The sequence below is a fragment of the Carcharhinus amblyrhynchos genome, chromosome 10, assembly GCF_965287045.1.
Source record: "Carcharhinus amblyrhynchos chromosome 10, sCarAmb.v2.hapA, whole genome shotgun sequence".
Lineage (NCBI taxonomy): Eukaryota > Metazoa > Chordata > Chondrichthyes > Carcharhiniformes > Carcharhinidae > Carcharhinus > Carcharhinus amblyrhynchos.
The window spans coordinates 88,961,124-88,983,991 of record NC_137333.1 but is presented as its reverse complement, the minus strand read 5'-3'; the positions used below and the strand labels follow the sequence as shown (position 1 = coordinate 88,983,991).

Sequence of the window (22,868 nt, the reverse complement as noted above, 5' to 3'; positions counted from 1 at the left end):
TTAAGACCCTCCATTCCTACCACCTTTCCATCGCTAACACCCGGCAAATTATTCACGTCCTCCTCCGTGAAGACAGAAACAAAAAAGTTATTCAATACCTTAGCCATATCCCCATCCCCTACCACTAGCTCCCCTTTCTCATCCTCTAAAGGACCAACGTTCACCCTAGCCAGCCTCTTCCTTTTTATATATTTGTAAAAACTCTTGCTATCCTTTTTTATATTAAGTGCTAGCCCAGCCTCATAGCTTCTCCTACCCTCCTTTATCAACTTCTTTGTCAATCTTTGTTGACATTTAAACCTTTCCCAATCCTCTTCTCGCCCACTGCTCTTAGCTACTCTAAATTCCTCCGCTTTTAATTTAACACTTTCCTTCACCTCCTTCGTTATCCACGGCTTATTACCTCTCTTCCTACTGTCCTTTTTGACCATCGGAATAAATTTCTGCTGAGCACCAAGAAAGATCTCCTTAAAGATCCTCCACTGCTCCTCAGCAGACCTACCTTCCAACGCACTCCCCAGTCCACATTTGCCAATTCTTCTCTCATCCTACCATACTCCCCTCTATTCAAACAAAGGACGCGTGTCCGGGAACCCACTTTCTCCTCCTCCATCTGCACCAGAAACTCCACCATACAATGATCACTCTCTCCAAGAGGATCCTTCACCGCAAGGTCCTTAATTCTACCCGCCTCATTACATAGCACCAGATCCAAGATAGCTCGCTCCCTCGTCGGCTCCAACACACACTGTTCAAGGAAATTATCCCGGCAGCATTCCAAGAACTCCTCCTCGAGCCCACCTCGTCCAACATGGGTCGACCAAACAATATGCAGATTGAAATCTCCCATAACTACTGCCGTCCCATTCCTGCACGCCGCACTTATTTGCGTGTTAACAGCCCGCCCCACCTCCAGATCATTATTCGGGGGCCTATAGACGACACCCACCAGCGTCTTCCTCCCTTTGCTGTTCCTAATCTCCACCCACAACGATTCCACGTTCTGCTCTTTGGCTCCGATATCATCCCTTGCTACCACCTTGATACTATCCTTGCCTTCCAATAGGATTGTATGCCCTGACACTGCACTCAAAAGAATGCTACCTGTCACCCGCCACTGCCTTATGCTATTACCACTGCTTCTGCCATCCCCATTACATCCTGACCTGGTCATCCCACCTTCCTAACCTGGTTGTCTTTTCCTGTTTATTCCTCTTCATCACCACTCAAGAGCAGCTGCCTTTTGCTGTTACTGTTTCAATGGCATAATAATAAGTGCCAAAATGCTTGTCTTGTTCATTTGAGATTATTTGTAAACTGAGGCAACAGCTTCCGTTAGATGTCAGTTGTTAGTGGCTTGGCAGGGCTAGAAGGAGACAGGAATGGGCATACATACGTTCCTGTAGAATGATGTCCATTTACCTTTGAAACTGAATTTCGAATCTGAACTTTATAATTGACCATAGAATAATGCAGAATTGTTGATGCACATTTTAAATAACTAAGTCCGTTATGTGAAGTAATCAGATGTAGATTTAAGGATTACATGTCTGGTGGTGATGATGATCAGCAACCGTAATAAATTCAGAAAGGGACAATCTCCTTCACTTTTTCAATGAAGTGAACTAGTTTAAAGTTTATTAGTGCCACAAGTACATTTATATTAACACTGCAATGAAGTTACTGTGAAAATCCCTTAGTCATCACACTCCGGCGCTTGTTTGGGTACACTGAGGGAGAATTTAGCATGGCCAATCCACCTAACCAGCATGTCTTTCCGACTGTGGGAGAAAACTGGAGCACCCGGAGGAAACCCACACAAATACGGGGAGAACGTGCAAACTCCACAAAGACAGTGACCCAAGTAAGAATCGAACCTGGGTCCCTGGCACTGTGAGGCAGCGGTACTAACCACTGTGCCCCACCAAACTGTGGAAAGCCCCGCAACATGGTGTTCTTCCAAAACACATTTGCTGAAGGCTACCAATTAATTTGAAAGTGAGGAGATTCAGATTGAAATTTGGGAGTGCAGAAATTAATGTAGGTTGAAAACACAATTGGTACAGATCTTACATACAACACTAGTATCAGAGAACTGAGCCTTTTCAAGTGAAGCTCCTTACTTTCACTCTTCTTATGGTTCTGCACAAGCTTTCAGATTGAATTTGCAACTAAGTGATAAATTTTGCTATTGAATTTTAGTCATGAACAAATAACATAAATCATCAAGCAGCCACTTCTCTACTTTGTAGAATCAATGTCAGCTGTGGCTCAGTTGGTATAATCTTGCCTCTGATTCACAATGTTCACTACAGGGCTTGAACATAAAAATCAAGGTCATCATACAAGTGCAGTACTGAGGGAGTGCTAAATGGTTGGGTGATTTATTAAACTGAGGCCCCATCCGCCAAATCTGGCAGCTGGCACTATTTTGAAGTATCTCCAGTTTTTATGACCAATACTTATCCCTCAATCAACGTCACAAAAACAGATTATCCAATGATTATTATATTGCCGTTCGTGAGAGTTTACTGCGCATCAATTAGTGCTACATTCCTACATTGCATTAGTGATCACATTCCAAAAGCACGTGTTGGATGTAACTATATGAATGCCTGTCAGTTAAAATTCAAATTTATTCAGGGTACTCCTGTTTCTTTGGTAAAGCATGTTGAATTCAAATTTATGACTTAGTTGAATCCACAATGAACATGATGTTCTATTTTTCAAAATGTTTACAGTTCTAAATATTTAATCACCCAGCATGGGTTTCTTATTATTTTCATTGTGCAAATTATTTTCTCTGTGCAACAATGAAAACTTTGGCCTAGATCATTGCATCAGAGTTGGGTAACATGGATTAGGAAATTTCCAAGCTTGCTGTACCTACTTAGAAGAAAGACCCTTGAATGGCAAGATCTCACTTGAGCCTATCGCCCCCAGTTGCTGATTGGAGGCAGATGTGGGCTGCCAAGTGCCAAGGTGGGCTGTTTAAAAGGCATCCTTTGTCCCAGTTGTTCTGTTAGGTATAAGGCTCTCTAGCCCTCACTCCCCCACCTGCTCCTCAAGTCAACCCATACCATCTACCCATTCCAAAGCCTCCTATAGTCCAGATGTCCATGCATGCCAACTCACCCATTACCCTTTGCCCTTAAGCCATCTATGTTAAACCAGCCCAGATCCACCATGGGTAAACCTCAGGAGTCATGTTAAGATTAAACAAAATAACATTTTAAATATCTATTAAAACTGAGATGAGGATAGTGAATTTGTGGAATTTGTTGCCCTATAATGCGGTGGAGTCTGAATTATTAAATGGTTTCAAGAAGGGGCTAGATATATTTCTGATTATTTTTAAGCATTAAATGGATATATGGAACATGTAGGGAGGTGGATTTGAAACCAGGAAGAGATCAGCCATGATCTGATTGAATGACATTGCAGGCTTGAAGGGCTGAATTGCCTACTTCTGCTCCTAATATCTATTACATTCTTTACTGAATTTTTAAAAATGTCCATTTGAACATGTAAATTTCTTCAGTTACTTAATCCTTATAAAAGAAACAGTTCCATTTATAATCCTATAGCCACTCTAGTAATGCTTTCTTTCAATCACCTGTGAATATAAAAGCCCCTAGTGTGATAATGATAGGTTGTAGAAAGCGGCTAATCAATAATAATGATATAAAGCTAGCCCTTGGGGTTATGTCAACAAATGGCCACTGTAACCACAAGAACATAATTCATTCACTCCTCTCTGAAATGGGCTGCCTATTTTTTTAAAGGGCAGCAGATTTAAATAACCTGACATCTTGAATTATTTTTAAATTCACTGGTATTAACATTTTTTAAAGAGCTGGGAACTTAAATAACTGAGCAGTTTTACAGACCTTATCTGCTTCTAAATGTATTTACAACTGCTCTAAAGCTATATTTCTCACAGCAGGTTAAAAGCCTTGCTTCAGTGAAAATGGGGTCTGTTTGAACTCAGTACTTGAAGTCAGAAACAGGTGGGACTTCAAAATCCAGGCTGTTTCTGTCATTTTTGAGTCTCTGTGATCTGTGAAAGTCAGGGCCTTTATGTCAATGTGCTGGTATATTAGAAGGTTTTCTGTTTCTGTTGGTTTTCTGATCTAATTTCTCAATTAGGATGAATGGGTTTTTTTAAACTTGTTTTCTATTGCCATTTTTCTCCTCTGCGTTCCATTAAAACACTTCTCCACGTTCCGTTATTAAAGTATATTAATCTTATTACCATCTTCAAAAGTCATGCCACCTGTCAATGTATTTTGTGCAGAAATAAAAGTCATTGTAACCTTAGTCTAGAATGCATACCAAATAGCTGCAGTGAAATTTAAGAAGCAACTGTTTAGTCTCTCGAGAGTGTACCCTCTTCAGACAAACGCACAGAATTTACCATAGACTGGTAGGATAAAGGTTGTACTCTTCATTATTCATGCTTTAGTTCCCAGTCTGAGTAAAAGAAATGTCAAGTAGTTGCTAGGTGTTAACATAAAAATAGAGAAATGGCAGGAGTTCTGGATAGCGGGAATGCAAAATATTTTTAAAATGCAATTAAAACATTTGATTAAATATAGTTCCTGTGTAAGTTTGGGATTTGATGAAAATGGGTAATTTTTGTTTTCATGGATAGGTTTTTTTCATGTTAAAATTGTACCCATTTTCTACCTGATAAGAAATGTGTAAAAGCTTTCAGTTTTATTTAATTAAATTATGTGTGGTAAATGAAAACTAATAACATTTAGGGGGAAAAGTTATTGACTGAAAATTGTGACCACTTTCCATTTGACACATTGATTTTTTTTTCTGGAAATCAAAAGGGATCCTAAGATTTCACATTTGCTGCTCCAAGCTCAATATCCTGTGGTTGCTGTAGACAGCTACATGCCAATGATGGATGTTTTCACAGGCAGCCAAAGGGGCAGCCTTCGCGTTTTACTGGCAATGGGTGAAGCAAACCAAATAATAGAACTTCAGAGACTAAAAAATGAGGAGGGGACTTCTGCCCCTGGCTTCCAGTGGACACCTCATTTCCTGGAACAAGTGCCATCAGTTCCTTCAAAGGTTTGTTATTATTTATAATGTGAAATGTGTATTTTAATGCAGTTGAAATGCATGTGTTTAAATGATCTAGACAAAGGTACATTCCTAACACACTCTTTTCATTTGCATGAGGAACCAGATGAGGGTTTGGTGCTTGCTAATTGGTGCCAGTCTCTGAAACCTTTCATCTAGTTTAAGTTGTAGTGATAATATATTAGTAGAGCCTGATCAGTACCCATAGGTCAATGTGTAGCTAACAGCATGAAAATTATTAAGAGTTTCATCTGTTTGTGAGTTGCCCTGCCCCCAAGAGAAAGCTGTGCCACGTGAGGTTATGTGCAGGTGCAGTACTTGGTTTACCAGTGTCTCATCTCCCATTGTTGGGAGAAAACAATTGTGTTGTCCACTTTTTAATAACATCAAAATACTTCTTGTGATAAGAATATAAAGTGTTTGTGAAATTAGCAAATCCCCCTGACCTTTTAAATCCAGCTTCATGTCAGATTGGACAGTGAGACATTATCCTGGCAAAGTGGTTGTGCTGCTGGACTTGTGGAGTTAGATAGACAGTTGCCTCCAGTATTATGTCACCATTTCTGTCTCTGTGTACTGGTGAAATCACTTCATGTCAATGGAAAAATGCAGCAGATGTGCTGTCCCAAAACCCATAGCCAGAAACTAGAGATAATTATTTCCAATGCACCAAGATATTAGTTTACATTGAGATTGCTGAAATAATTATTTCCAGAGAAATACCTTGCTTGCGTTCTTCAGAAACCATTCACTATTCTACTAGTGTGGTGTAAACTCTGTTTTATTTTACTAAATGTGTGCAAGGTTTAAGGTTCAAAAATATAACCACACCATTCTGATACACTAATGTATGTTTTCCCAGTTGGGCAGAGGTGACACAGAATCACTGATGGAGCACACATTTGAGATAAATGTGATGCAACTTAAAGGATTGACTCCTTTGCAATCCACTGTCTGGGGTGAAGCAGACTGCTACATACAATATTATTTCCCAACTCAAGATGCAGATGCCATAATAGAGACATTGCTGTTTGTAAATGGTAAGTTATTTTATATTTTTAGAACCCTGTTTTCCAATCTGCATATAACATGATACAATAATCATTTTATAGCTCTTGTAAATAAATTGTAAATTCAAAGAAGAAATTAGCATTAATGGAAAGAATACAGGAATTTCCAAAAATGTAAAACAGACCATCAAAAGACAAAATGTCAACTAGAAATGAACTTGGCAGCTGTTTTTTAAAAAAAGCTTTCAGTATAACAGGAAATGGACTATCAGAAGGAATTGGGATAACTTATGAATCCAAACAGGTATGACAATGATAACGAACTAAGATTAGTTATATATACTAAATAACATAGCCAACCCCTCCTTCCTCCTCCAGTACATTTTTCAACACTCTCTAGTTTGATAGGATTGCCCTCATTTTGTTTTGCACTTGCCTATCTAATCATCATCAAATTCTACTGACATATCACTCCCGTCTTTGCTGACCTACGTTAACTTCCAGTCCCCACCACTGCATAATTTTTAAAAACCCATCCCCTTACTTAAATTTCATCAGAGGTTTGCTGCTCACTACTCTGCAACCTTCTCCAATAGTTCCCTAGATGCATTCTACATGCCTTTAATACTGACCATTTGTGCATCCATCCGACTTTCATCCTGTCATTGAAAGCTATGTCTTCAGTCACCCACATGAGAATTTCCTTCCTAAAGCTCTTTCTAAGTCCCTTGCCTTGCTTTATGCCTTCTGTGGAACTCACTACTTTTGACCAAGGTTTGGTCACTCCTCTTAATAGCACCATCTTTGCACTGGTGTACATTTTTGTCAGATTATAATTCTGTAAAGTGCCGTGAGTTTTCTTTAACATTGAAGATGCTACTTAAATGCGTATTATTTGAAACAGTGGCCAAGGAGGGGAAAGAATTGGTGTTAAGGGTGTAGAGTTTGTGATCGGGGCCTTAATGATAACTTCAATCTTCATTGTTGTTGGAACAATCTTCACTAATAGAGATGATGGCCCCAATTATAGCATTTTGATTCTAAGTGCTGGGCAGATTTGAAACTGGGAGTGTTTCAGATCCGATTTTTAGATCCGTTCTGAGGCATCCCCATACGCACTCTGCCTGCAAAAATATCAGCAATTCCGAATTGTGCTGCACAAGCCTGCGGGTGGAGCTTAATGTGCCCGAAACCTTGCACTCCGATCGGCGCCGCTAACTACATGTGCAGACAAAGAAGGATAGAATGCTGCACCCCTGCCACATCCCTCCTGGGCCAAATAACACCTACCCCACCTGCCCCCCACAGACATTGCCCCACCCCCCCAACATTACCAATCACGGTACCCCCCACCCCCCAAACTGATCTCAAGCAGAATGGCAGTGGATCCCCACCCCAACCAATCTCAAGCAGAGACACGTCGGACACTCGGCACGTACCTCCTCGCTAAACTTTGCTGACAGAACACCCAAGTTGGACTTGTATGGAGTATGTCTGTTTCGCGTCGATTCGGGATTGGCGAACGAGGTGGTAAAGGGGGAAGTGCCGGTAAAGTTGGGCGTGCAGCCTATAAAGTCAATTTAAATGCATGCAAATGCATTTAAATGGCTTTCGTGCCCATTTTGGGCGCGGTCCCAATCATGGCCATTTTTGGGCCTCGGTAAAGGGGTAACCGGTGAGGGGCAGGTGTGGATCGTCTCATTCGTCTCACGCCTGACTTTACCAAGTTTTCACGCCCGAGAAACAGGCACAATGCAATGGTAAAATTGGGCCTGATGGCATGAAAATAGCTCAGGTGTGATTGTGGAATTATGGCTTTGTATGGAGGACAAGCAAAATCAGCTACGTGTCTTCTCTCTTCTAACATAAGAACATAAGAAATAGGAGCAGGAGTAGGCCATCTAGCCCTTCGAGCCTGCCCCGCCATTCAATAAGATCATGGCTGATCTGTCGTGGCTCAGTTCCACTTTCCCGCCCTCTCCCCATAACCCTTAATCCCCTCTCTTATCAAAAACCCATCAACCCGCGTCTTAAAAATATTTAGCGAGGCAGCCTCCACCACTTCAACGGGCAGAGAATTCCAGAGATTCACCACCCTTTGAGTGAAGAAGTTCCTCCTCAACTCCATTCTAAACCGCCCCCCCCTTTATCTTGAGGCTGTGCCCCCTAGTCCTACTGTCTTTTTTGAGCGGGAAGAGTCTCTCCACCTCTATCCTATCCATCCCATTCATCATCTTATACATCTCAATGAGATCTCCCCTCATTCTTCTAAACTCTAACAAGTACAAGCCTAGTTTATTCAGCCTCTCCTCATAGCTCAACCCCCTCAACTCTGGTATCAGCCTAGTAAACCTCCTCTGCACTCCCTCCAAGGCCAAAATATCTTTGCGCAGGTGCGGCGCCCAAAACTGCACACAGTACTCCAGCTGCGGCCTCACCAATGCCCTATACAGCTGCAGCAAGACCTCCCTACTTTTATATTCAATCCCCCTCGCTATGAAGGCCAGCATCCCATTTGCCTTCCTGACCACCTGCTGCACCTGCAAGCTGGGTTTTTGCGACTCATGCACAAGGACCCTGAGGTCCCTCTGCACCGTCGCCTGCTGCAGTTTTTCGCCACGTAAGTAATAATCCTTCCTACCATTATTCCTACCAAAGTGGACCACCTCACACTTGCCAACATTAAATTCCATTTGCCATTCCCTGGCCCATTCGCCCAGCCTATCTAGATCCTTCTGCAGACTCTCCACACCCTCCGCACAATTTGCCGTTCCCCCAATCTTGGTGTCATCAGCAAATTTCGACACCCTACACTCGGTTCCCTCCTCCAGATCATCTATATAAATGGTAAAAAGCTGAGGCCCCAGCACCGACCCCTGGGGCACTCCACTAGTCACCATCCGCCAATCCGAATAGCACCCGTTGACCCCCACTCTCTGCCTCCTATTTGACAACCAATCCTCTATCCACGCTAACACCCTACCCCCAACTCCATGTTCCTCGACCTTCTGCAATAACCTCTTGTGAGGTACTTTGTCAAACGCCTTCTGAAAATCCAGAAAGACCACATCCACCGGCTCTCCTCTATCCACCGCCCTAGACACATCCTCATAGAACTCCAGTAAATTTGTCAGACACGACTTCCCTTTAATGAAACCGTGCTGCGTCTGCTCTATCAAGCAATTCCCTTCAAGATGCCTCGCAATTTCCTCCTTAATGACGGATTCTAACATTTTACCTACCACAGACGTTAAACTAACCGGCCTATAATTCCCCGCCTTTTGCCTGGCACCCTTCTTAAACAATGGCGTAACATTAGCCGTTTTCCAATCTTCCGGCACTTCCCCGGAATCCAGCGACGTCTGGAAAATAACCACCAAGGCATCCACTATCACCTCCGCCATTTCTTTCAGAACCCTCGGATGCATTCCATCCGGTCCTGGGGACTTGTCCACAATCAGCCCCTCCAGTCTGTCGAGCACTGCCTCTCTAGTAACAGCAATGTCATTAAGACCCTCCAGTCCTACCACCTTTCCATCGCTAACACCCGGCAAATTATTCACGTCCTCCTCCGTGAAGACAGAAACAAAAAAGTTATTCAATACCTTAGCCATATCCCCATCCCCTACCACTAGGTCCCCTTTCTCATCCTCTAAAGGACCAACGTTCACCCTAGCCAGCCTCTTCCTTTTTATATATTTATAAAAACTCTTGCTATCTTTTTTATATTAAGCGCTAGCCCAGCTTCATAGTTTCTCCTACCCTTCTTTATCAACTTCTTTGTCAATCTTTGTTGACATTTAAACCTCTCCCAATCCTCTTCTCGCCCACTACTCTTAGCTACTCTAAATTCCTCCGCTTTTAATTTAACACTTTCCTTCACCTCCTTCGTTATCCACGGCTTATTACCTCTCCTCCTACGGTCCTTTTTGACCATCGGAATAAATTTCCGCTGAGCACCAAGAAAGATCTCCTTAATGATCCTCCACTGCTCCTCAGCAGACCCTCCCTCCAACGTGCTCCCCCAGTCAACATTCGCCAATTCTTCTCTCATCCTACCGTACTCCCCTCTGTTCAAACAAAGGGCGCGTGTCCAACTGACCTTGAAGTACCCTAGTAAGCTGCTTAGTTGCATCAAACTACTGAAGTTGAAGCAGTTCATAAAGAGAGTCCACCATTAGCATCCTCTCAGAGCAACTAAGAATGAACAATAAATATTTTCTTGTCACCAATGCCTGTACCCTGGAAAATAATAAATAAAAAGTTTCTACTATGTTTATTACGTCAGATGTGGACTAATTGCATAAAACTGCATTTTAAAATGTCTTATGGATTTTTTCCAGTGTTAAGATTTTTAAACCTCATGCCAGATGTTCTGGAATGTCTTCTACTTAGATTAACCTTGATTATTAAACTAGTTCTTGTTTTTAAATGCAGTAGTGATTGGCTCTTGCATAATTGTGTTAAATTGCTTTTGTACTTGTTGTTTTGCTGCAGACATCATCCTAAAGCCTTTTCGCACAGCAACAACATTGTGTGTACCAGATCCCCTATTTAATGACTGTCAAAGTCACTCTTTTCTCATCCCACTGGACCTTCCAGTTCAGAGAATATTGCTGAATGCCTGCTCAAAAGAAAAGTTTGCAGGCAGTGGTGGTATTCAGTTTGAGGTTTGGTGTAGGTAAGTGCTGAAACCATAGAAACAAATAGATCTCAACCAGTACTGAAATAAGATGGAGACTTAAGTGTGTGGATGTTCAAAATGAGATATGTCATCAACTGCACCAAATTTAAAATTGTTTTATGGTGAACATGTGAATTTGTGCTTATTGTTGAAAGGAGAGACGTGATGTCAAAATTCTTTTTGTCTTTCACTCTTGATGACAAACGTATGAATGCCAAATTTGAAATGATCACTGCAATTTATGCCACAGTATAAAAGGGTTGTTCGTCTTCTTGGGCAATCCTTTGGGGTAGAGGATGACTTGTGCCCATTCTGCTTCGATGGGCTTTGAAATTGCCAGTAAGTCCTCCGCACAACTGCTAACTCTGCCAGTGGAGTAGGTATGCTTGAAGGGTTGGGTAGATGGGCTATTTTGAGGTTTGTACACTCTCTAATGCCTCTATGTGCTTTTATGAAGTCCCTGTGCGCTTGGTGCCTTCTTGAATGAGCCTCCTCCATTTTGTTTGGTCACAAACAAGAATCTTTCATGAGTTAGCGGAATGTTTGATCTCTTGAAGGATGTTTTGAGGACATCCCTAAAGCATTCCTGCTGTTTCTTGCCACAAACAAGGTCCAAGTAGAGCAATTGCTTTGTGAATCTGGTGTTAGTCATACAAGACCTGTGTCCCAATCAGCAGTGTTGGCTTTGAGTTGAAGGAGGGAAAGAGTTAATGAATTTTGTACCTAGAGTATATCACAAACATAGCCCTTCATCATAGCTGACCTTCCCTGGCTTATATTGCTCCTGGCATTAATGTAAATTATTTGTTCATGTTTTACATGCTTTAACTCTCATTTTTATAACAGCAGATAGTTAAATGTGATTATTATTTTGCAGACTTTGCAAATCTTACCTGTTTATATTAGTTGGACATTGTTACACAGATGGTAGTTTACGATTCAGGTTTTTAACAGCTGCTGATGGCAGATCGCGATACTGGCTTTGAACAGGAAGAGTCCTGCTGGAACAGCCGTTTTCGCACCAGCAACTTCAAAGACAGGGGTGCCAATACTGCTGCAGAAGGGGTTTTAAATTGTGACCAGATTAAGCCTGTGTCCTGACTGCAGGACTGTGATTCCTGATTAACTCTGGGCCTGCATCATGACATAGGAAGGAAGACCCAAACTTCTGGCCAGAATTGAGGATTTGTATCGTGGGCAACACTAAGACCCATAATGTATAAATGCCCATTTGTGTTTGTGTTCGAAGAGAAGTCTGGTAAGCCTTAATCAGAACCAGTTCTCTCCCAAAGCTTTGGAATGAAAGCCACTGTATTTTGACTCACTGACAGTCTTTGAGGTATTATTTTACCTACAACAGAGTAATTAGCGCGTTGATTCTGGGTGAGTTGGTCTGGGAGAGCAAGCTGTTGTTGGACCTCCTTTCTTAGTTGGATAGATTGGTTAGTTGATCCTGACTGGCTGAGTCTTGGCATGGAGTAAGCATCTGGGAACAATAGAGCCTATGAACATCCTGGTAATTCAGAAAAGGTACAATGCTTGAACATATTCCTTTTGTTTGCAAGCAGTAAGTCCCTGCATATGAATATATGTTGCTTCGGACAAGTGTAACATAACAAACTCTTAAATTATTACAATTGTCTTAAACTGGTGGTTAAGTACAATTTGCTTTAGTTTTTTCATGGGATTTGAGCGTCATTGGCAAGGTCAACATTTGTTCCCCATCTCTAATTGCCCTTGAGTAGATATGGTGAGCTAACTCTTGAATCACTGCAGTCTATGTGACATAGGTACACCCCAATGTTGATTAGAAGGGAATTCCAGGTTTTTGACCTGAAAATGAAGGAACAGTGAACAATATGTTACATGTCGCGATATTGTGTGGCTTGGAAGAGAAACTGCAGGCCGTGGTGTTCCCATGCATCTGCTGCCCTTGTCCTAGATGGTAGAGGTTGTATGTTTGGTCAGTGCTATCAAAGGAGCCTTGGAGAGTTGCTGCAGTGCATTTTGTAGGTGGTACACACTTGTTACCACAATGTGTCTGTGGTGGTGGGGGTGAATGTTTAAGTTGATAGATGGGATGTTAATCAGTTGGAATGGTGTTGAGTATTCCGTCACACTCTTGACCTTTGCCATGCTGATGGAAAGACATTTAAGGAATTAATACATTATAACTGTCATTTTGTTCTCTTAGGTACTATTACCCGAATGTGAGAGACCAGGTTGTTGCCAGGGGTGTTCTCCCTTTGTCTAAGCTTTGTGCTATGGTGACTATGCAACACCACAAAGAAGTTGGAGTGCAGACATTCGGCATACCCTTAATGCCTAGAACAGAAAATGAAGGACATCCTCCATGTTCTGCTGGTATATAAAAAAATTTTAATTTCTTTAATCTACATCAGAGAAGATTAAGCAAACAGTTGAATTGATCCATATTCAATAACTATTCTTTATCAAGCCTAGTTTATGAGGAGAGGCTGAATAAACTAGGCTTGTACTCGTTAGAGTTTAGAAGAATGAGGGGAGATCTCATTGAGACGTATAAGATGATGAATGGGATGGATAGGATAGAGGTGGAGAGACTCTTCCCGCTCAAAAAAGACAGTAGGACTAGGGGGCACAGCCTCAAGATAAAGGGGAGGCGGTTTAGAACGGAGTTGAGGAGGAACTTCTTCACTCAAAGGGTGGTGAATCTCTGGAATTCTCTGCCCGTTGAAGTGGTGGAGGCTGCCTCGCTAAATATTTTTAAGAAGCGGGTTGATGGGTTTTTGATAAGAGAAGGGATTAAGGGTTATGGGGAGAGGGCGGGAAAGTGGAACTGAGCCACGACAGATCAGCCATGATCTTATTGAATGGCGGGGCAGGCTCGAAGGGCTAGATGGCCTACTCCTGCTCCTATTTCTTATGTTCTTATGTTCTTATGTTCTTTATGATAACACTTGGTGGAACTACATTATTCAGATAGGAATGCTACAGCAAAATGTTGATACATACCAACCTAGAAAATAATCTGACAAACAGCTTCATAAAGCTAACAATGTGCTCCAAAAAGATAAACAGCTTGAATTGCTCTAATTATAGGCCTATGATGTGATACTAAGTTATCTTGTTTATTATTGAGGAAAGTAGTTAATGTTCCATGTGTGGTGAAACAAATTGTCCAAATTAAAAATAATTAACATTTTCTAAAAGTTAAAATGTGACATCAAATAATCATACAATGCCAATTTCCCACATTCTTTTCCTAGACTAGATTACAAAGCTTGATTAGACTCTGAACATTGTACGATCAATGTTACAGCATCAAATTAGTGTAGCTTAACTTGAATTTGATGTAATTCCTTCACCTTTATTTCAGGCATATTGGATGTTAGTATAAGATACAGATGTTCAGTGCAAACAACCGAGGATCCCAGTAAAAGTGTAATAGCATCTCGTGCTGTGAACCTTTCGGTACAGCTGCTCCGGGCTTCAGGGCTACAAGCTGCAGCAAGGTGAGGCAAATGAAGTAATATTTCATGTTCTGATAATTCATCTCTTTGATTTATTGATATTAAATTTAGAATGGGGTCTTCATTATTCAAATCCCATTTTAAAAATCAGCAATGACTATTTTGGGTTTGGGGTTGGGGTGGGTGTGGGGAATGCCGACTTTGATCCGGGAGTGGGAGGAGGGACTCCTGAGACATCCATGGTGAGCTGAGGGGAGTGATGGAATTTACTCAGGTTCTGATCGGGGTGTCCTTTTAAAGATGGCACCCTGATCTCTGAGCAGTGGGGGGGGTTTGACGGTGTTGAGGCCCGCTGCCCTGTGAGGGCATTCTATTTCACCCACCTTGATTTTTTTCTTGATAGTAAGATCTACTGATTTTCTCACCGGAAACAACACTGCCATTTTTTGGTAAGATTTCAAATGCCTAGAGCTTTATAAGTGGGAGTACAAATGGAAAAGTCCATAAAAAGAGGATTCTTAGGGCATTGATTAAGATTTATGCACATATGTACCCAAGTCTGTCCATTCCTGCACGCCTTTTCAAATTATATCCTTTAGTTTAAGTGGCATTCATAATCTCATAATCCCAAATCATTTCACAGCCAATGATGTACTTCGAAGTGGAGGAATTGTTACATTGGGAAATAATCACTAGAGGAATGTATGACAATATTAGAAAAAATATTTCACACAGTAGCTTGTTAGAAAATGGACTGCTTTACCTTAAGTAACTTTTAAGGTGGTGGGTAATTTGGATATGTTTGGAAAATAATGAAGAGGAAAACAAGATCTATCAAACTTGTCCAATATTGTCAGAGTCCAACTCTCACAAAACTTGATTTCCATCATTCCTAACTATCTTCTTTAAGCTGTAATGTCGGTATTCAGTTTTCTTTTGAAAGTTTGCAGTGAATATTTACTCCCTAGTACAGCAAGTTGTTCAATAGCTCCAAGATTCTTATGGAGAGAATTGCCTTCTGTCATCCAACCTGTTTGATGCTTAAGTAAGTTGTGAATCAAAATTGTCTGGAACTTCATTCTGAACTTTCTGAAGGCAAATGTGTAAACAAATGCTTTTTGATTTATTTAATCTTATTTCCAGTTTGGAACGTATCCTTTACCGTTGGCTTTGGTGTTTAGTTGAATTTTTGAAAAAATATCAGAGATGTTACTGATACCAGAATTCAGGGACAGAATTGAAAAGTGATAAGCCTTCGGGATGGTGAGAGTTGTCGAGCAGTGCGCCGTCGGGACAAATCACCGCCAGCCTGTAGGTTCAAAACCGATATTTGGAGTATTGTTTTATCAGCAGCTATTTGCAGGTTAATGAAGGCAGAGCTTTCGTCTTCTTTTACCACCATTATTTTTTTTCTTACCCCTTATTTGAATAGTATGGTATAACTTTTTCTGAGATCTGGTTCCACAAGTTCTAGGAGTGTGGCATTTTGCTGAGTGGCATGATAAAAGTGGGTCCACGTGTGCACTGTACTGGCTCATTCAGCACTGTAGAATGGCACTTCATGGAAATGTTAAAGGACTCGTGAGCTTTTTCAATTCAAATTGAGTTATTGAGAGATGATGCTTATGGTTTTAAAATGCATGCACCTCTCAACAAAGTAACAGCACAGAATCATTTTATTTTCAAAAATGATTGAAGTAAGAGCTCGGTTGAACAGACTGTGACATTCTGAATTAACTCTCCCACCCATGTTTTCTCCTTTTGTAGAGACTTCCAAAAACATTAATAGAAACATTGAAACCAGAAGCAGGACTAGGCCACTGAGCCCTTCGTGCCTGCTCCACCATTCATCATGATCATGTTTGATCATCGAATTCAATATCCTGATCTGCCCCATATCCGTTGATCTCTTTAGCACCAAGAGCTGTATGTAATTTCTTCTTGAAATCAGACAACCTTTTGGATTAATGATTTCCCTACTAATGAGAAACCAATTTCAAACAAAATAAAGCTTTTAAAGAGCCATATATGCTCAATAATAAACGAGCATCCACTTGTTTACCAGGCTAATCATTTAAAATGAGCACATATTACATTCAAATTCAGCATAGTGTTATGCATTTTCCTATCTTTGTAACCTCTACACCAGTTTATTATCCTTTAAATATGAGGCCTGTGCAGCAAAACGTTCTTCTCCAATCTTGCAGCCTACACAATACACTTTCTCCAGCCTCCAATTCCTTTTCCTTTAAAGCAATTCCAGTTTTTTTAAATGTTGATTGAATTGGTATAAACCTGGCTGGTGTTAACTGCAAGTATGGTATATAGTTTTGTCTACAGGAACAGTGTAAGGGGCCACATGTGATACCCAGTGAGAACAGTAACCAGCCAAGTCGTAGTATAACACTTAATAAAGATTATTTAGCACAAGGAATAAAAGACACATATACACAAACAGGACTATAATAATCTAAGACAGTACAAGACCACTTAATGCACCCATGCAATTTAAGCAGGAATTAACCTTCTGATCCAAAGTACGTTTATAAGATCTGAACTCTTTTACGACTGCCCAAACAACATCCAATGCAATAGATCTATAAAGAGGTTATTGCAGAAGGTCGAGGGACATGGAGTTGGGGGTAGGGTGTTAGCGTGGATAGAGGATTGGTTGTCAAACAGGAGGCAGAGAGTGGGGGTCAACGGGTGCTATTCGGATTGGCGGATGGTGACTAGTGGAGTGCCCCAGGGGTCGGTGCTGGGGCCTCAGCTTTTTACCATTTATATAGATGATCTGGAGGAGGGAACCGAGTGTAGGATGTCGAAATTTGCTGATGACACCAAGATTGGGGGAACGGCAAATTGTGCGGAGGGTGTGGAGAGTCTGCAGAAGGATCTAGATAGGCTGGGCGAATGGGCCAGGAAATGGCAAATGGAATTTAATGTTGGCAAGTGTGAGGTGGTCCACTTTGGTAGGAATAATGGTAGGAAGGATTATTACTTACGTGGCGAAAAACTGCAGCAGGCGACGGTGCAGCGGGACCTCGGGGTCCTTGTGCATGAGTCGCAAAAACCCAGCTTGCAGGTGCAGCAGGTGGTCAGGAAGGCGAATGGGATGCTGGCCTTCATAGCGAGGGGGATTGAATATAAAAGTAGGGAGGTCTTGCTGCAGCTGTACAGGTCATTGGTGAGGCCACAGCTGGAGTACTGTGTGCAGTTTTGGGCGCCGCACCTGCGCAAAGATATTTTGGCCTTGGAGGGAGTGCAGAGGAGGTTTACTAGGCTGATACCGGAGTTGAGGGGGTTGAGCTATGAGGAGAGGCTGAATAAACTAGGCTTGTACTCGTTAGAGTTTAGAAGAATGAGGGGAGATCTCATTGAGACGTATAAGATGATGAATGGGATGGATAGGATAGAGGTGGAGAGACTCTTCCCGCTCAAAAAAGACAGTAGGACTAGGGGGCACAGCCTCAAGATAAAGGGGGGGGGGGGGGGGGGGGGCGGTTTAGAAACGGAGTTGAGGAGGAACTTCTTCACTCAAAGGGTGGTGAATCTCTGGAATTCTCTGCCCGTTGAAGTGGTGGAGGCTGCCTCACTAAATATTTTTAAGACGCGGGTTGATGGGTTTTTGATAAGAGAGGGGATTAAGGGTTATGGGGAGAACATAAGAACATAAGAAATAGGAGCAGGAGTAGGCCATCTAGCCCTTCGAGCCTGCCCCGCCATTCAATAAGATCATGGCTGATCTGTTGTGGCTCAGTTCCACTATCCCGCCCTCTCCCCATAACCCTTAATCCCCTCTCTTATCAAGAACCCATCAACCCGCTTCTTAAAAATATTTAGCGAGGCAGCCTCCACCACTTCAACGGGCAGAGAATTCCAGAGATTCACCACCCTTTGAGTGAAGAAGTTCCTCCTCAACTCCGTTCTAAACCGCCTCCCCTTTATCTTGAGGCTGTGCCCCCTAGTCCTACTGTCTTTTTTGAGCGGGAAGAGTCTCTCCACCTCTATCCTATCCATCCCATTCATCACCTTATACGTCTCAATGAGATCTCCCCTCATTCTTCTAAACTCTAACGAGTACAAGCCCAGTTTATTCAGCCTCTCCTCATAGCTCAATCCCCTCAACTCCGGTATCAGCCTAGTAAACCTCCTCTGCACTCCCTCCAGGGCCAAAATATCCTTGCGCAGGTGCGGCGCCCAAAACTGCACACAGTACTCCAGCTGCGGCCTCACCAATGCCCTATACAGCTGCAGCAAGACCTCCCTACTTTTATATTCAATCCCCCTCGCTATGAAGGCCAGCATCCCATTCGCCTTCCTGACCACCTGCTGCACCTGCAAGCTGGGTTTTTGCGACTTATGCACAAGGACCCCGAGGTCCCTCTGCACCGTCGCCTGCTGCAGTTTTTCGCCACGTAAGTAATAGTCCTTCCTACCATTCTTCCTACCAAAGTGGACCACCTCACACTTGCCAACATTAAATTCCATTTGCCATTTCCTGGCCCATTCGCCCAGCCTATCTAGATCCTTCTGCAGACTCTCCACACCCTCCGCACAATTTGCCTTTCCCCCAATCTTGGTGTCATCAGCAAATTTCGACACCCTGCACTCGGTTCCCTCCTCCAGATCATCTATATAAATGGTAAATAGCTGAGGCCCCAGCACCGACCCCTGGGGCACCCCACTAGTCACCAACCGCCAATCCGAATAGCACCCATTGACCCCCACTCTCTGCCTCCTATTTGACAACCAATCCTCTATCCACGCTAACACCCTACCCCCAACTCCATGTCCCCTGACCTTCTGCAATAACCTCTTGTGAGGTACCTTGTCAAACGCCTTCTGAAAATCCAGAAAGACCACATCCACCGGCTCTCCTCTATCCACTGTCCTAGACACATCCTCATAGAACTCCAGTAAATTTGTCAGACACGACTTCCCTTTAATGAAACCGTGCTGCGTCCGCCCTATCAAGCAATTCCCTTCAAGATGCCTCGCAATTTCCTCCTTAATGACGGATTCTAACATTTTACCTACCACAGACGTTAAACTAACCGGCCTATAATTCCCCGCCTTTTGCCTGGCACCCTTCTTAAACAATGGCGTAACATTAGCCGTTTTCCAATCTTCCGGCACTTCCCCGGAATCCAGCGACGTCTGGAAAATAACCACCAAGGCATCCACTATCACCTCCGCCATTTCTTTCAGAACCCTCGGATGCATTCCATCCGGTCCTGGGGACTTGTCCACAATCAGCCCCTCCAGTCTGTCGAGCACCACCTCTCTAGTAACAGTAATGTCATTAAGACCCTCCATTCCTACCACCTTTCCATCGCTAACACCCGGCAAATTATTCACGTCCTCCTCCGTGAAGACAGAAACAAAAAAGTTATTCAATACCTTAGCCATATCCCCATCCCCTACCACTAGCTCCCCTTTCTCATCCTCTAAAGGACCAACGTTCACCCTAGCCAGCCTCTTCCTTTTTATATATTTATAAAAACTCTTGCTATCCTTTTTTATATTAAGTGCTAGCCCAGCCTCATAGCTTCTCCTACCCTCCTTTATCAACTTCTTTGTCAATCTTTGTTGACATTTAAACCTTTCCCAATCCTCTTCTCGCCCACTACTCTTAGCTACTCTAAATTCCTCCGCTTTTAATTTAACACTTTCCTTCACCTCCTTCGTTATCCTCGGCTTATTACCTCTCTTCCTACTGTCCTTTTTAACCATCGGAATAAATTTCTGCTGAGCACCAAGAAAGATCTCCTTAAAGATCCTCCACTGTGGAACTGAGCCACGACAGATCAGCCATGATCTTATTGAATGGCGGGGCAGGCTCGAAGGGCTAGATGGCCTACTCCTGCTCCTATTTCTTATGTTCTTATGTAAAGGCCAGCTTATAGTTACCACCCTGTTTACCATTGAGTAGTTATTCTGGGGAATGTCTTTTAGTTCAGCACTGATATGGAGTTTTAACTGCCTCCACAAAAGGTACTCTGCACACTTGCTTCTGGTCTACTAACCAGCGTAAGTAGTCTCAGGATTTATTTGGTAGCGCAAGCTTTCTGAGTGTCACTCCTTCTTCAGGTGAAGGGGAGTTGTGTTCACAGTCAGGGCATATATAGACATAAACTCAATATACAAGATAATGTTTGGAATGTGAGCCTTTACAGATAATCAAGTCCTAAAGGTACAGACAATGCGACTGGAGAGACGGTTAAGCACAGGTTAAGGAGGTATGTATTGTTTCCAGCCAGGACAGTTAGTGAAATTTTGCAAGCCCAGGCAAGTCGTGGGGGTTACAGATAGTGTGACTTGAGGCCATAGTGTGTGCGGAATTTGGCTATCAGTTTCTGTTCAGCGATTCTACATTGTCGTGAAGGCTGCCTTGGAGAATACTTAATCGAAGATCAGAGGCTGAAAGCCTGTGATTGTTGAAGTGTGCCCTGACAGGAACAGAACACTGTTGCTTGGTGATTGTCGAGCAGTGTCCACTCATCCGTTGTTGTAGCATCTGCATGGTTTCCCCAATGTACCATGCCTCAGGACATCCTTTCCTGCAGCTTATCAGACAAACAACGTTGGCCTAGCCACAAGAGTATGTACCATGTACCTGGTAGATGATGTTCCCATGTGAGACGATAGCATCTATGTCAATGATCTGGCACATCTTGCAGAGGTTGCTGTGGCAGGGTTGTGTGGTGTCACTGTTCTGTTTAAGGCTGGGTGGTTTGCTGCGGACAGTGGTCTGTTTGAGGTTGTGCAGTTGTTTGAAGGCAAGAAGTGGGGTGTGGGGATGGCCTTGGCAAGATGTTTGTTTCATCGATGACATGTTGCAGACTCCTGAGAAGATGTCGTAGCTTCTCTGCTGTGGGGAAGTACTAGACGACGAAGGGTACTCTGTCCACCATGTCCCGTGTTTGTCAGTGTGGTTTTTTGCTATGGCACGTCGGAACTGTCGATCGATGAGTTGAGCATCATATTCTGTTCTTATGAGAGCATCTTTGTGAGTGTAGGTGTCCTATTGCAATCCTCCTCATCTGAGCAGATCCTGTGTATACAGAGGGCTTGTCTATAGGGGATGGCTTCTATAGGGGATGGGTGGAAGCTGGAGAAGTGGAGCATCGTGAGGTTATCCATGGGTTTGCAGTACAGTGAAGTGCAGAGGTGACCGTCCTTGATGGAGATGCGAGTGTCCAAGAATGCAACTAATTCTGAAGAGCAGACCACAGTGAGTCTGATGGTGGGATGGAACACTTGTTGATGTCATCATGTAATTGTTTCAGTGATTGTTCGCCATGAGTCCAAAGGAAGAAAATGTCATCGATGTACCTAGTGTATAGTGTGAACCTGTGCATGAAGATGTTGGCATATTGAGGTGAGAATTTAGTCCCCATGACTGTTCTGCGTGTGTGGATGAAGAACTGGTTGTTGAAGGTGAAGATGTTGTGGTCCAGGATGAAGCAGATGAGTTGTAGAATTGCATCTGGAGATTGGCAGTTGTCGGCGTTGAATACTGAGGCAGTTGCAGCAATGCTGTTGTCGTGAGGGATGCAAGTGTAGAGTGCTGAGGCATCCATTGTGACAAGGAATGCTCCTGGTTTAACTGCTCCATGTATGCTGAGTTTCTGTGGGAAGTCCATAGTGTCACAACAGAAGCTGGGGGTTCTTTGTACAATGAGTTTCAGGATGCCCTGGACGTAGCTGGAGAGGTTCTTGCACAGGGTCACGTTGCTTGATACGATGGGATGGCCAGATGTGTTGGCCTTGTGTATCTTTGGGAGACAGTAGAGATCTCCAACGCGTGGAGTACTTGGATGAGAGCACAGAAGGTGCTCTGAAGGTCGGGGTCAAAGGTCTTGATCAGTCTGTTGAGTTGACCAGTGTGTTCTTTGGTCGGCTCTGTTGTATTCTTTGCTGTTCAGTTGTTGGTACACTTCTTTGAAGTAATCCGTTCTGTTCAATGTGACGGTGGCCCCTCCTATGCGTGCTGGTTTGATGACAATGTTGCAGTTGGTCTTGAGAATGCGGATGGCGTTGAGTTGTGCTTGGATGACCTTCGGGCTGTCTTGTGATTGCAGCTGATGAATCTGGCATTGACTTCCCTCCTGATGGCATGGGCATACGTGTCGAGTCAAGGGCAGCGGCCTTCCGGAGGAGTCCAATTCGATCTTCCCTCTTCGATTGCTGCTCTGCGGATCTGTCGACTGTTCGGGCTCATTGTCTGTCTCGTTGTGTTCACTGTTGGCCTCTTAGAGTTTGTTGAAGAACTCCCACAGCCTCCTTCGCCTGTTGGATTCTTCTGTGTCCACTGAGAGGCTGATGGTGATTTTGGTGATGCCCCATTTCTGCCCCATCACCCATTTTGGTGATGGGGCAGAAATTGAGCCCTCAGCGGAGAACTTTGATTTCGTCTGGTTGAAGAGTGTCGTCCGACACGTTGACAGTGGACATCCCTGCAGTGCTATTGTTTTCTACTGTGGTACTGGGGGAGGCTTGGATGCTGCTGGTGATGATGCCGGGTTCCTCAAGTTTCCTGTTTTTGGGGTGCATGTAGATGATGTAGTTCCGTTGTCTCGTCTGCTTGGCAGTGTTTCACAGCTGGTCTGCGTCCTGAGT

General features: G+C 43.1%; 1 protein-coding gene across 1 annotated transcript in view; it reads left to right on the top strand.

Moving 5' to 3' along the window:
- c2cd3 (C2 domain containing 3 centriole elongation regulator) overlaps nucleotides 1-22,868 on the top strand; it is a 128,828-nt gene that overhangs the window by 59,631 nt on the left and 46,329 nt on the right. The window contains exons 16-20 of the mRNA XM_080197550.1: nucleotides 4,842-5,085; nucleotides 5,960-6,137; nucleotides 10,605-10,788; nucleotides 12,986-13,155; nucleotides 14,150-14,285. Of these exons, the coding sequence (XP_080053676.1) occupies nucleotides 4,842-5,085; nucleotides 5,960-6,137; nucleotides 10,605-10,788; nucleotides 12,986-13,155; nucleotides 14,150-14,285 (912 nt within the window). The remainder of the gene's footprint in view (nucleotides 1-4,841; nucleotides 5,086-5,959; nucleotides 6,138-10,604; nucleotides 10,789-12,985; nucleotides 13,156-14,149; nucleotides 14,286-22,868) is intronic.